At 48.5% G+C, this 14847-nt stretch overlaps 1 protein-coding gene across 1 annotated transcript in view; it reads right to left on the reverse strand.

Moving 5' to 3' along the window:
• Positions 1 to 14847, reverse strand: part of LTA4H (leukotriene A4 hydrolase) — a 118190-nt gene that overhangs the window by 29277 nt on the left and 74066 nt on the right. Inside the window, exons 11-12 of the mRNA XM_078860811.1 lie at positions 14431 to 14501; positions 2110 to 2221 (exon numbers count right to left, since the gene is read on the reverse strand). Coding sequence (XP_078716937.1) covers positions 2110 to 2221; positions 14431 to 14501 — 183 coding nt within the window. The remainder of the gene's footprint in view (positions 1 to 2109; positions 2222 to 14430; positions 14502 to 14847) is intronic.

The following is a 14847-nucleotide window of genomic DNA, read 5'->3' on the forward strand; positions in this document are numbered from 1 at the left end:
GGGGCGTCCTGCATCTTCAATGCCTGTGCCGAGTAGACAGTAAGAATGCATCTTTAGGTATCAATAAAACCTTTAAACCTGTGGCACATGACGGCAAGAGGCCGGGACGGAAGTCTCCAAGAGAGACAAAAAGGGCACGGCTCAAGATGAGCATCAAGAGGTAAGAAGGAGGAGCGCTGGGCAGGAAAGGGAAGAAGGGGATAAGGAATAACAGGGCCAATATTTCGGGGACGAGAGGGTGGTGAGGATGAGAGGGGGAGAGACAAGGAAGGAGCGAGCAAGAGTGGGCGGTGGGGAGAGGAGAGGGGTTCAGAGTGGGGGTGGCCACACAGAAGTCACGTGACTTGCAGGAGGTTCGAGCTGATTTAGATGTGTAGATGTGAATAATGCAGGGAGTAGTGAGAAAACTAACACGAGATTGTTTTCGTGGAGTTTTTTTCACTTCATAAACCACTTTGGAAGAGAATAGATAAGAACATGAGTGTCCATAGATGGGTCTTTGTTATGCCTGTACTACTGGGTGGGAGATGCGAGCTCGCATTAAACAAAGCAACGATAAAATAACCATCTGGCCCTTTGAATTCAGGTGCAAGGATACAACGCACGGGCGAGTACGTCACCAGGCAGTACACGGAGCCATAACCCTGACCCTCACGCCAGGCGACGGGGGGAAACGCATACACAACCTCTCTTGCACAAGCGAGCTGCTGCATGCATGCCGCTTGTTGAGTTACACAAAGGTCCCCCGTATAGCCTTCAGCAGGCTGTTGGAGCAAGTTCTGTTTGCAAGCAGCTATTAAGGCCGGCAACGGCACACGAAGGGGTGGGAGGCCTACAACCGCCCCCGGCCATCTTTGCGTCCGCAAAGCTGACGATGACTGCACCAGTGGCTCATTTAAGATCGAGTCAACCTAAGGGACACCTAGGACGGTTTAGGGTATTTGTGACCCATGTTGGGTCACTGGGTTTGTAGTGCAGTGTGCAAACCACTACACTACCACTCCAAACTGTGCAGTTACACAAAGATCCCCGCCTACAGCCTAAATAGACTTTTGGGGAAAGTGCTGTTAGTGAGCACCTATGAAGGCCAGAATGGCACACAAAGGGGTGGGTGGCCAGGACCATGCCCGGCTGCCTTTGTCTCCCGAGTGGCGATGGTACTAGGTACTCATTTGAGGCTGAGTCGACCTAGGGGAGGCGCAGGACCGGTCCAGATAATCGTCACCGGTATTGGTGGCCGTGACGGGGAATCGATCTCGGGTCGCCGGGTTCGTAGCGCAGCGCGCTAACAGCTACGCGATCACTCCCCCTCAGTTATACACACGCACACATCGCAAAGCGCATATGGAATTGCATAAGCATTCAAGCAATAGAAGGATATACAAATCAGCATGTGTGTATCTTTATGTACGTTGCATGAACTCATGTAATCGAGTGATCCGCAGATTAACTATTTTATCATTCCATGGTGGATATTTCCACGCTGGGAACACATGTTGGGTGAGAGTGTAAGTGATGACGATGGGGGTTTGGAAGTGAAAAACTGCATGTAATGGGTTCATGGCGTGGCCAGAGATGTTATTTTAAAACTCACGAACAAATCCAAATCATGAAAATGACCTTTCGTGCTACCCTCGCTGTATCGATAACAAGCATGTGTGTGCGTGACACTGCTGCCCCGTCGTGGCCACACACTCAGCTGGCTTGCGCCGTGGTTAGAGGCACAGGCTGATCTCGAACCTTCCCGAGGGAGGAGGGGGGGGAGAGGTTGGGGGAGGCGTCCAAAATTGTATTCGTAAAAAATAAAAAGTTGGGTGGATCTTCTCTGGTAAATATCAATAAAACGCCAATATTCAGGGTCTCAAGGAAGGGGTGGGGGGCAATTTCCACCAATTTCTCTCCCCCTGGATGCACCACTGGGTTAGAATGCATCTCTCGTTCGGCCAAGCACAGCCGGATTACATTGATAATGTTAATCGGAGCCTCCAATTGTAACCCGAAGCGAATGGATTTCAATTAGTGTCTTGCCTGGTTCATCAAGAGAAATAACTGGCTCAGACCACGCCTGTAGCAGTGGGGGTGGGGAACAGAGGAGGGGGGGCTTCCTACCGACTCCTGGAGGGATTTCCAGCCCCCGATGGCGAAGAACTGCCTGGTCTTCTCTCCAAACATCTTGCCGGCGATCATGCGCTCCAAGTAGACCGTGTGTCCTTCGTTGAGCCTGCACAGCGAGAGAGGCAACTGCAATGGAGTGGTGCGTGTCTTAAGTGATGAATGGATATCATGTTTCATGTGACAACCAAATGGAAGCGTATGGTGTTTCATTTACTTGCCTTTTTCTTTATAGATTAATTTAATTGTACCCGGTAAAACAAGGGGCAAATTCTATTCCTTGGGTCTTTTGGTAAAACCACGTAGATAGAACAAATAATAAAAATAATAACAATATCACGACGTTTCGATCACAACACAAGCAATCGTCATCAGGTGAAAAAATATTGCAGAAGAGCTGCCGGGGCAGGAAAAAATATATGGTGGGAGCGCTGCTAAGGCAGGGAGTTATAAAGGTTTGAGATGGGTGTAGCCCAAGGGTCAGTGGGATGAAATTTGCATGTAAATGTAAGATCGGAGAAATCTTGACAAACGAAGCTGTGGGGGTGGCCATTGTATTGTGAGAGATTAGCATGTCAATGTAAGAAATTTGCTTGTAAATGTAAGCTCGGAAAGAGCCATCGCCACATGTTGGTGGAAAAGGATGGCAGGCCGCCATTTACTAACACAGCTAATGGAGGCTGTGTTAGTGAATGTAACTCAGAGAGTCGAAAATAGCTGCTCACATAGGTAGGTAGGGAGGAAACATCACAGCCAGTTATGACCTAAACTGGTTAATAACGTCCTTCCAATTATTGCTCAGTTTGCACCCATTTTATCGGTTGAAATTGTGTCTGTGTTTATATATCTGGATGGCTTCGTGAACGAATCTTTGCTGATAGCCAGTGGGCTTGCAGAGTACCCTCGTCTTTGCAAAATCAATGTCGTGTTTGCCCACAGCGTTTAAACAATGATCAGCCATAGCTGAGGTATTAGTCCTACTGTGTTTCAGATCTGCTTTACGTTCATTCTACCTTTGCGTACGCGCACAATGTGGTGACTTTCATTTCCACTGCTGGCTTTTTAGCCAGCAGTGGGATGATTAGTTCCACTCTTCACACAACAGAGGGCCTCACAACGGGCCTGTGAAGGGTGATGTAAAGGAAGGGGTCCCCACGTGGTGTTCTGCCCCAGGCCTCTGGGCAGTCCGGCTGTGAACCCAAAGAATACATTCCACGATTCCATGGACCAGACCAGTGTCTCTCCTGTCCTTAGGGCCACTGCTGAATTCCCACCATCAAGTCAAGTCCAACAGTGTCTCCCTGCTCAAAAAAACTAATTAAAAAAAATAACTCTAGTTATTTAACCAAGTAAGGCCCAACTGAGCTATAAAGCTCTTTTTTCAGGAGCAATGTGGCTACAAACAATAGCTCAACGAAGTGGCTTATCCTGTGCAAATCTAAAGCAGCCAAATACTCTAAACAGACGTTTATTCTAAATGTGGAGAGATAAAACCGGAGGACCCGGAAAAAAATCACACTCCAAATATACAGCAGGCGTCAGGGTCGGGATCGAACCCATAACCTCCTGTATACCAGGCAAGGTAGTTAAAATCTCCTAGCCATCGTGATGATGATGATGATGAGAAAGAGGCGCAAACTACAAATATAGAGCAGGTGCCAGGGTCGGAATCAAACCCACGACCTCCTGTATACCAGGCAAGGTAGTTAACATCTTGTCACATTGGCGTCCCTTGCCACCATGGGTGCCCCATGACCAATGGCGCACCATTCATCTTCACACAAGCACCGCTGCTCACTTTCCACAGAGCAGTATTTATTTTACTCATTCTGGAACAATAATGAGCAGACAACCTCCAACCGGGATTCAAATCCACGCTTTTCCAACTGCAGTGACACCTGGCAAACTCGTTGAAAAGGCGTATCCATTTACTCCAAATGAATTGCTACAATACGAATGCCTGGCAGACGCAACGGCAAGTCGAATTATCAACCCTGCGAACAAGAGCCGAGTGGGCGAGAATGTCGACCGCCGGAATATAAAACCGGCCCAATCAATAACTACTGATGCGAGATTTTTTTCGCCGACATCGTCAAAATTCCAAACAGCCGCGTGCGAGAAACACTGGCGAAATGTGCCGACTGTGCATTCGGTCAACAGCCCCCGGCCACATGTCCTGCAAAGCGGCGTTTTTGAAAACCACGACAGCATCATTCTCAGCTGCCACCGCCAATGGCCATGCGTCAGAGCCGTAAGAGAAGATGCACCGGGATGATGAACTAAAAATGTCCGGCTCAGGGCCGAGATAAACGACGGGTTCAGAATTACAATTTCGTTGGGTCACCGATAATTACGTAAAATAATACGCACTATATATATACGTTTTATATGTTCGAGGCCAGCCCTGAGGATTAATTCAACATTCATACCAATGTATTCACTCAGCCAAGCAACTCAGTTTTGTGGATGTGCATTAAAGACTGTTGAATCAGAATCTTTATATTTATACTGGAGGAATCCGATGAGCTATAAAGCTCGTTTTCACAGATGTCCAGTCAGATGTCAGGTGAAGGTGATGAAAAGAAAATGGCACCACTGCCCCATGTCAACATCAAGAGCTGATCGACCGCCCGTCCACGGTGGCTATGCACACAGCCTGCAATCCAGAACAGTCGGTGCGAGGGTTGGTGGACCACACATATGTTGTGAAGAGCCCTGCCCATGCCATACCCTCGCTCGCCAAAACACGGCACAGCCAAGTGTGGACCAACACATAATCTAATCCGTTCTTCACGGTGTAATGACCGAGACATCAGATCACCCACCTGAAGCCCACGTACGGGCAAACACAGTCAGGAAAGTAGGCCAAAGCCTCCCATTGGTGCAGAGAGGCCTCAACAGCGATTGGTCGGGAGGCAAGGTTTAAAGGGATTGGAGGAGGTTCAAACTGAAAAGGGGGGAAGCAAAGGTTGAGCGTTGAGGCGACAGTTGACAGCCATTGAGGGAGAAGGACGGGGATTGGCCGAAAGGAGGACAGTGAGAGAAGTTTCTAGAGAAGGGGCTCGAAGGTGATAAAAGGGGATAAAAGGGGAGAGCACAAAGGGAGGGGACGTTCGCGGGGGAGAGTACCGAACTTCAAGAGACAAGCAAGAAGCTGGGCCTAGTGTTGGTGCTGTGTCAAATAAAAGTCTCCGAGTGCGTCGGCGTTATTGCCCCCTCGGATGTGTCGAAGGTTTGTCCGGGTGCGGTGGTTTCCTCCAATAGGCAAAAACACTCATTACTTGGTCGAAAACATTTTAATAACCAGAGGGCTGCAGAGCTTGCACAATTGTTTGTTGTCAGCTCGACCGCCTGGCTGCCTTCCAGCTTTGTCTGCGGTTTCTCGGCAATTGTGCGATGCAATTTGGATGCACGACGATGCTATGAAAAAATAAACAGACGTTATTGATATTCTTGATAAGGTCACTCGCCCCACCACACCACATCCAGCATCACAATCACGCCAGCAGTGGCAGACTCTACGCCACCGTTCCGACTCTGGCCTGGCACTGGCTCAAGCAAGCCGGCTCAAAGCCACTCTTGACTTGAGCCGGCTCTAAACTAAATTAAACTTTTTTATTTTACCAGGTAAGGCCCACTGAGATATGTTGCTCTTTTTCATAAGCGACCTGGACACGAATGATAGCTGAAAGGAGTGGCTTATCGTGTGAAAATTTATAGCAGCGAAGTACTCTAAATACATGTTGATTCTAAATATGAAGGGAAAAAGTGGAAGACCCGGAGAAAATCCATGCGAATTCCAAATATACAGGTGTCAGGGTCGGGGATCGAACCCACGATCACCTGTATCCCAGGCGAGGTAGTTAACATCTCCTCGTAACCGTGCATCCGTCTGAGTGTGGTCCCAGCCGTGCTCAGGATTTCCATGAGGCTGAGCCTGAGGCTGAGCTGAGCCTGAGCTGAGCCACGGCTGAGCCGCTCGCGCGTCTTTGAAAACGCCCGAGCGGATCAAGCCGGAGCTGAGCCACGTCAGAGGCCGGGCCAGAGTTGGGCCGCGACCGCCTAAAGTCGACTCGCACAGTCTAAATCACCAGCATTGCGTCCTCTCCTTGGCCATTGACCAAAATGGGGGGGATGAACCGATATTATTCCTTCGCTGCAAAACTCCGGGTCAGATGTCAACTGTGCAAACTGCCGTGGTGTACGGCAGAAGGAGAGATGTGACGGTGTGGGGCTGTGGTGGCATCATCTCCGCGGTCGTCATCGTTTGCGATGGACAGCCGAAGAGGGAGCATCGTCTGTACCGGCCAAGACAACCTCTTTATGTTAACATTGCCTGCCCCCCCCCAAACCATCCTGGAGATCAGCCACTGAACCGGGGAAGGGGTATACGAGAAGGACGATGCTGTTTATTGGTGGAAGGGGGGGTGATATCTATACAGGACCACCTATAGAACTGCCATTGTACAGCAATGCCAGTTAGATTGCGGGATAGGAATATGAAAGGTAAAGGTGCAGCCCTGCAATTGCTCGCTCACACCACTACTGGCAGAAGGGGCCTGCGCTTGAGAGAGCATCTTGATAACTCTGCCACCCAAGCCGGACATCTTGGAAATAAGTAGAGGAGGGGACCCACAATTTAGGCCACCCCAAGCGGTCTGCGGATCGACTCAACTGCGCTTGCACGCATTCACACCGCTGGGTGGGACGGAGGCGGCGGAGGGGATTTCGGGAAACTTGCGCCCTTTGTTTCTGCAGCCACGCCAGCAGATCGAATCGAATGGGTGACTCCTGGGTTACAGGTCCAGTGTGCTGACCGTTACCCCACTGTGGCAGCTTCAGATGCGCTTCTGCGGCCGTTGGAAACACTCTTCCTTTTGATATTAGGAAGCCGCTGGAGCTACGCATTTTTTAATCTAGATTGAAAACTAATTTCGTTCAGAACTGATTTTTGTTTGTTGTCGTTCCCCCGCACCTCTGATTAGTGCGGTTGGCTATGCACGGTGCGAAAGAAGTTCAACATACATACAGTGCACATCCAGTGGTTATTGTGCTTATTCTTTCACACTGGCCAGACTTTTTGAAAGAGGTAGGAGTACCCACACTTCACCCCACCACACGCGACCTGCCGAGCGACCAGGGTTGGCCAGTCATGTTGCTGAGAGGATGGAGGCGGGAAGGAATTTATGAAAAGTACCCCTTTGTTTATTTCAAATGAGTTGGTGGCATCAAGATATTATTGTTAAGGAAACCCATGCAAACCTCCCCCCCGCACCTCCGATTAGCACGGTTGGCTAAGTATGGTGCAAAAAAAGTTCAGCATACAATACAATTGTCAATAAACATGAAGAAATACAAAAAAATTAAAATAAAAAAATCCCACACACCTGCCACGAAAGAGCACAGGGTGGCCATAAAAAGGGACAACGGCACGAATAGATTAGCGTTTGGTGACAGACGCATCAGCACGGGTGGTGCCGAACCACGCACCAGCGCCGGACGCCCTGGCAGGCTGGGACGTAAACACGGCGGGCGCATGTGTGGCATAGTGTGGCATAGTGCGGCGTGGTGCGGCGCTCACGCGGCGGGCACGCGGCGGGCACGCGCCGCTCATTTAGGTGCCGCCCGATGACCCCGTGGCACAAACGGGCGCCAGAGGGGGGGGAGGGGGTTACATAACCGAGGGGGCCGACAAAGGGTGTTTATCGAGCGCAGGGCAAACACAACGCGTGCGCCGGCACCGCTTCAAAAAGCCCCACTGTTTGCCCCCGTCTCTATTTGCCCTGATGGGGAGGGAGGCCGGCTGGACGCGACCAAACGATCTCCCCCCTATCTCACGTTCTCCTCTCTCGGCCACACGTGGCCGGATTCCTCCGTGACTGCTGCGGCGCTACGTGCGCTCGTCAACGGATTAGCCATCCGCCGATCGTTCTGCCACCTCTGCTGCCAGCCTGCCTGCCTGCCTGCCCACGTACACATCTTCCGTTAGATGCCAATAACGCCGCTGATTGAGGGCAGCATCGGTGGAGCGCTGTCGCTCTGCGAAAATTTTGCACAAATGTGGCAGCTTGGGTTTTGTGCCACGGTGGTGTGGTCCAATTTTTTTAGGATAACCAACGCACACAGCCTGCTGTGATGTGGGCCCAAATCCCTTCGTGATATCAGTGATGAACGATATCTATAAAAGGATGTCATTGCACACCTAAACAAATGTTGAGTTAAACCAATTTTCTAATTTACCAGCAGCAACGTGGTTCTGTACATCTGCTATCGATCATATTGTCTGAGTGTGATAATTAGTCCGTTTTCCCCAGCAAAGCCTCGTGTAGTCCAGAAGTCGACTTTGTTGATCGTGCCCGACTTCAACAGCAGCTCAGTTTGGCCACTGCACACTTCATTTCTGGGTAATCTGTTTGCCACGCTGCTCATGAAGCCCACCCAATCACGGCGACGCAGCGGTGAGTGCGGACGCGCTACGGCCCCCGCTGGCAATTACGAGCAGCAGACGCGAAATGTTGCTCGCCGGGAGCAGTCGCGGTATCTTTGTTGCTCGAAACGAGCTTCGCGCAGGGCGCTTATCTCTTGTGGAGACCCGAAGTCAGAAGTGGCCCGACTGGGCACGTCTCCCGAGCCGCGTGCAGCTCTTTAATCCACCGCGCCCGGCTCTCTCGAAGGAGGAGCACAACGTAGAGCCTGCCTGTTACCAAAGTAGCAAATAATAATGAATGTCTCCCGTGCTGTGCTGAAAACTGTCAATATGAATACACACACTTATATACACACTTGGCTCGTTGCAGAACTCACGGGTACTGTTTTGGCGGTTGGTCTGTTACAGGTCGGCCACCCCTGCCCCAAGTGAATGGTGGAAATTTCACTTAACTACGACCACGACTATTAGGGTAGGCCACGGCTAATCCGTTTCTTGTCACCAGGCAACCAGACAGAACCATGAGCCACAACAACACTCAACAGAGGCTCTGCTTACTCCGAAATCTTTGCGCAACGCTCAACAAACTCGGCTTCAATTTAACATGAAGTGATTCCTTAATTTAATCGTAATGAGCGGCGTGTGCACGTTCAGAGCTTCTCAGATGTGGCCTACAGTTTCTGCACGCTGCTAACCACCCCCCCCCCCCCCCCCCCCAGGGAAAGAAGCATGTGCCTCGAATCTTCTCATAACACAGAGCTCAAGGTTCACAGCTTCGGCGTGAAGTGGTATCAAAATACCGGAGCAAAAACGAACAGCACATTGGAGCTTCAAAATATTCCACAAGTGAAATAGTAAACCGATCGCTGAGTGCTGTACAATGAGAGCAAGTCAATCCCCAACTGCCCAATGGCCAGGACCACGAGCTTCAAGTAGACCTCGGAGCATCGAGTAAATGAACATGCAGCGGCGCTCGGGTCATTGGCTCGAAATCACAAGGGGGAGAGCTCAATTCAGGAGGTCGGCTCAGTTCATCATCCCACTGGGGTCCACTAAAATGAGTACCACTTTGTGGACGATCACCCCATGAAGATTTGTTTGATGAAATAAAAAATAGTTTAGTTAAATTTATAATTTTTGTTAAATGTATTTCTTTACCTTTCCTATACTTTGCACTCCTATTGTATTTTGTATTGTTTGTTGTTGTAAAGTTCTGACCTACCCCTCGTGGAAATCTGTGAAAAACAGCTTTGTAGCTCATCGGATTCTTCCAGTATCAATAAATATTCTGATTCTGAGATACTGGTCCCCCCAGGATAAGAATGAGCGATTTCCCCCACTGGCACGGGTCCACCGATGGATGATCGCTACAAAGTATGACCTGTGTTTTGATTTAGTGTGCTGATCTTAAAGGTGCATTGAAAAATTATAATACTCCGATTGATGCTCCTGCTGTTGTGGAGTGACTCATGCAGCCAGCTATGGCTGCAGGGTTTTGGTAGTACATGTTGTTTATGCCATTGTGAAAATTCCGTCACAGTTCCTATGATTGCTTTTTCATTGCTTTCATGGCTTTATTTTGGTGATTTAGAAAGTGTATTGGTTTAGCCATGTTTGTTTTTTGTAGTACAGAGTTAGACTGATGGCCTTAATCTAAGTTGTCTTGTGGTTGTTGTTGTTGTTTGACTTGCATCCCACTGGGATTTTTGCACACAGCGTTGGTGTACGGTGTTTTTTCTGCAATATTTTGCTGTCTTTTCTTGGATTTTCTGTTTGCACTTAGTCACATATTCACTTTAAGATGTTTTTTGTTCATGTTTTTTTTATTGTTGCGGTTGCACCCGATTCAAGAGCCGAATGGCTCACAGGGCTATACCTAATAAATGAACTTGAACTTGAACCCAATACGTGTTTGAAAATAACAAAAAACATTCCTGCCCTTCGATGCATCCAGAAAAGTCTGGCAGAGGCTGAAGACTCTTTCTGAGGAGGGTCCTGCATTGGGGTATTTGGTCCAGTTTCACAATCGAGTGCTTGGCCATGTGCAAGGAAACCACAGCACCGGACGAAAGTCCGCACAGAGTTTAGTGAAATAATGCTCACATTTCTGTTCACCGTGCAAGCCTACAGCACCTGCCATTCCCAGGTAGTCTCCCATTTAAGTGATAATCATGGTCAATATTACACGTAGGCTTTCACGGCCAACATTACAATTGATAATTCGTTTATTTTACATCGAATCGCGTGGGTATTAAAGCTCAGTGAGAACCGAGCTTGCGCTAACAGCTGATGATGCTGGATGCGATCTCCTGTGATAAGATTGTCAACGTTCCTCCACTTTGATGAAAAACCAAATCAATTGGCACATTTGCCCATGACGTGACAAATTGAGTTGATTGGCTTTGACGGGTGATGGAGGGTTATCATTAAAACATATATTTATACTGACGCAATCGAACCTAAACTAAACTAGTTATGAATCAATCATGGTCAACCATGATTAAAGCCTGAGGTATGACGAGATCGGATGCACTCAGAAAGATTTGGCCTCAGGCAGACTGTACAGCGATGCAGCCGAATGAATCGTATGAACACCCCGCGCCACGGTCGTGAGATGTTAACTACCTCGCTTGGTATACAGAAGGTTGTGGGTTCGATCCCAACCCTGACACCTGTATATTTGGAGTTTGCATGTTCTCCCTGTGGTCACGTGGATTTTTCCTTCCACATTTAGTCAAATGTGTTTAGAGTATTTTACTACTCTAAATGTCCCCGTGATCAGCCACTTAATTGAGCTATCATTTGTGGCCAGGTCGCTTTCTGAAAAACAGCTGTGTAGCTCAGTGGGCTTTACCTGGTAAAAATTAAAACAGTTTTAGTTCTATACTCTTTGGTTCTTTTAGTAAAGTCACGTAGGTAGAAAAAATAATCGATCACGACGTTTCGATCGCAACACAAGCAACTGTCATCAGATGTGAAACAAGGGACACGGTGCCCGCGATGGCACCGTGTCCCTTAGATGCCCCATGCGTCAGGATTAACCCCAGTTCAATGGAAATTCTATTTCAATCCACATCCCGATCGTGAATACGCCGTCCTTCTGTTCCCAAGGCTTTAAGTTTCGAGCCACAAAGTGGCTCTCCATGTTCCTGCGGCTCAGAGGGTCACGAGACGTGCCAGTGAACTCGCTGGTAAACAATGGCTCGGGTGACACCGACGATACGGGCTCTCGCGTGACGTGACGGTGCATTTTCCACCGTTTGCAACTAAAACATCAGAATCTTTATTATTTAGACTGCAGGAGAAGGAATCCGATGAGTTATGAAGCTTTGTTTACTCACATTTGTCCAGTATGCGGTGGGTGAGAAAGTTACAATAACAAAATAAAAACCAATAATGCAAAGTATAGGAACGGTTAGAAAGTCACGAAAAATAAATAAATTAAAATAACTGAAGCATCGAAGTTCGAATTGCAAAAGTATATCAACTCCTGTCGATTATTTTACAATAGATGCAAGCTTGGGCAAGGCAGCAAAACAACAACAGTCCCAGACTACAGAAAGACAACACACAGTCCCTACATAATGTTCACCACGGTGTCGAAATGTTAACTTCCTCGCCTGGTATACAGGACGTCGTGGGTTTGATCACGACCCTGATTGCCTGTGTATTTGGACTTTGCATGTCTCTCTCTCCCTGTGGCCTGGTGAATTTTTCTCCGGGTCCTCCGGTTTTTCCCACCACATTTAGAAACATGCATTTAGAGTATTTGGCTGCTATAAATTTCCATGCAATAAGCCACTTCGTTGAGCTATCATTCGTGACCCAGTCGCTTCTGCTCAGTGGGCTTTACGAGCCCGGGTGAAGGCTTCCTGTCACGCCGCTACACATCTGTAATTGCCCAATGACTTTCAAATTTGTTTTCCAGAGTCGCGTACATTATTCCCCGCAGCTTCTGCGTAACACTCGAAAAGGTTTACTGTGTTACACATCATGACCCCTGTGCATCGACAGCCACACCCAACGGGTAAACACGTTGGTACAAAATACCAATTTCACGTTTCAGTCCTCCACTCCAAAGATCGCAAACATCACGCAGAGAAATCCTAGCCTTGGTTTGCCTTTAGTCACACTGCCAGATTTAGGCGATCAAGTGATCCTGCAAGTCATGCGATGATACATTTATTTATAAAATGAAATGTCTTCATTTCCATTAATATATTAAAGTTAACACATTCACTTTTTGAACACGTGGCAGTTACATCATCTTGCAATGCACACTCATGAATTAACTGATGGGGAAGGGGAAAAAAATTAAACCTCGTAATGTTAATGACAGTGAAAACCAATCCTCCACAATTACACGTGTAGAGGAGTGAAATACGCGGTGCGTACAGTTAACCGAGGGCAACTGAGGGCAAACAGGTGCGCGTGTGAGCGGGTCTGAGGGAGCGTAGGGCTGTGGAGATGTTGCTGTGTGCGGAGACGCTGTGTGCAGAGACGCTGTGTGCGGAGACGCTGTGTGTTGAGTCGCTGTGTGCGGAGACGCTGTGTGAGGATGCTGTGTGCGAAGACGTTGTGTGCGGAGACGCTGTGTGCAAAGACGCTGTGTGCGAGGACGCTGTGTGCGGAGACGCTGTGTGCGGAGTCGCTGTGTGCGAGGACGCTGTGTGCGAGGACGCTGTGTGCGGAGACGCTGTGTGCGAAGACGCTGTGTGCGGAAACGCTGTGTGCGGAGTCGCTGAGAGCAGAGCTGCTGAGTGCAGGATAAGTGAGGTGAAAGGTAGATAGGAGAGGGAAGAAGATAAACATAAGTGACCATATAGATAGTTATAGGAGTGCTACAACTAGTGCAAAAACAGGTGAATGAAGTGTAAGCAGGTGACTTGTTACGACGTGTCCGTGTGAGTAATTTTTTAAGACACAACACACATGACCGTATGGGGTTGTGGATAAGAGAATTTGCAGATAATAATGAGTAACCCTTAGAAATCCAGGTAAGTGGACTTCTAATATATACAGGTGTGAAGCAAATATCAACGCTACAATAAATCAACTGCTAATGGCTCTGCACATGACCAATAACTGAACCTGGAACAATGGGATAATGGTGTGGGTTGTAAAACTACATTTTTGGCTTCCAACCACCTACTGTGGCATTTGTAATCTGAATCTGTCCCCAGACTCCACCCCTAGATTAGCTCAGCCTGAACGTCGTACCTGGTGTGGTGCGTCAACTGTAGAACTGGCTGTCCTTGGCACTGGGTCTCACCATCGTGTCTCAAATGCTGTCAGAGCATTAATAGGTCCTCCTTAACAGAAATTACCCCCCAACCCCTCCTTCTGTCTACAAGGCTGAAGGGGGGATCACTCCCCAAATTAAAAACACACAGACACTCAAACTCGGACAGACACAAAAGCCCCCCAATTAGCTTTACACACAGCATTGCCTCGCTATTCGCAAAATGATACACGTTCGGGTGATGCGTTCACACACCGTGCCTGATGCTCGTGCCGCGTGGGGTCGACCTGGGAAGTTTTGTATGGTCAGGAAACAAACCCAGGTCGTGGTGATTGTAATGCAGCACAATAAGCATAATGCGACTACTCACTCCGATTACCAATACTGCACAAAGATCACCCATGTAGCCTTTAACAGACTGTGAGCACCTACGAAGGCCGGCATGGCACACGAGGGGATGGGTGGTAAAACCACACCGGATAACCTAGGGGAGGTCCAGAACCGGTTCAATTTTATGCCACAGGTCATTGGTCGTGAGCGGGAAATCGTACTCGGGTCTCCGGGTTAATAGCACAGTGCGCTGACCATTACATGACCGCTCCCCTACTACGGCACACGGGAAGACACGTGCGCAAAAACACACACGTACCAGAAATGCTCCCAAGTTTTGTTGGTCACCAGATTGCCAGTCCAGCTGTGAGAGATCTCATGGGCAACCACCTGACCAAAACAAACAAAGACAAAGATCGCCCATATAGCCTTGACAGACTGTTCGGGCAAGTGCTGTTAGCAAGCATCTTTTTTTTTTACCAGGTAAGGCCCACTGAGCTAAATAGAGCAGCTCTTTTTCAGAAGTGACATGGCCACAATTGATAACACAATGAAGTGGCTTATCATGTGGAAATGTATAGCAACCAAATACTCTTATAACGCATGTTTCTAAATGTGGAGGGAAAAACCGGAGGACGCGGAGAAAAATACATTCGACTACATCGAGAGAGAACATGCAATCTCCAAATATATAGGCGTCAGGGTCGGGATCGAACCGACGACCTCCTGTACACCA

The sequence above is a fragment of the Lampetra fluviatilis genome, chromosome 11 (genome assembly GCF_964198595.1).
Source record: "Lampetra fluviatilis chromosome 11, kcLamFluv1.1, whole genome shotgun sequence".
Taxonomy (NCBI): domain Eukaryota; kingdom Metazoa; phylum Chordata; class Hyperoartia; order Petromyzontiformes; family Petromyzontidae; genus Lampetra; species Lampetra fluviatilis.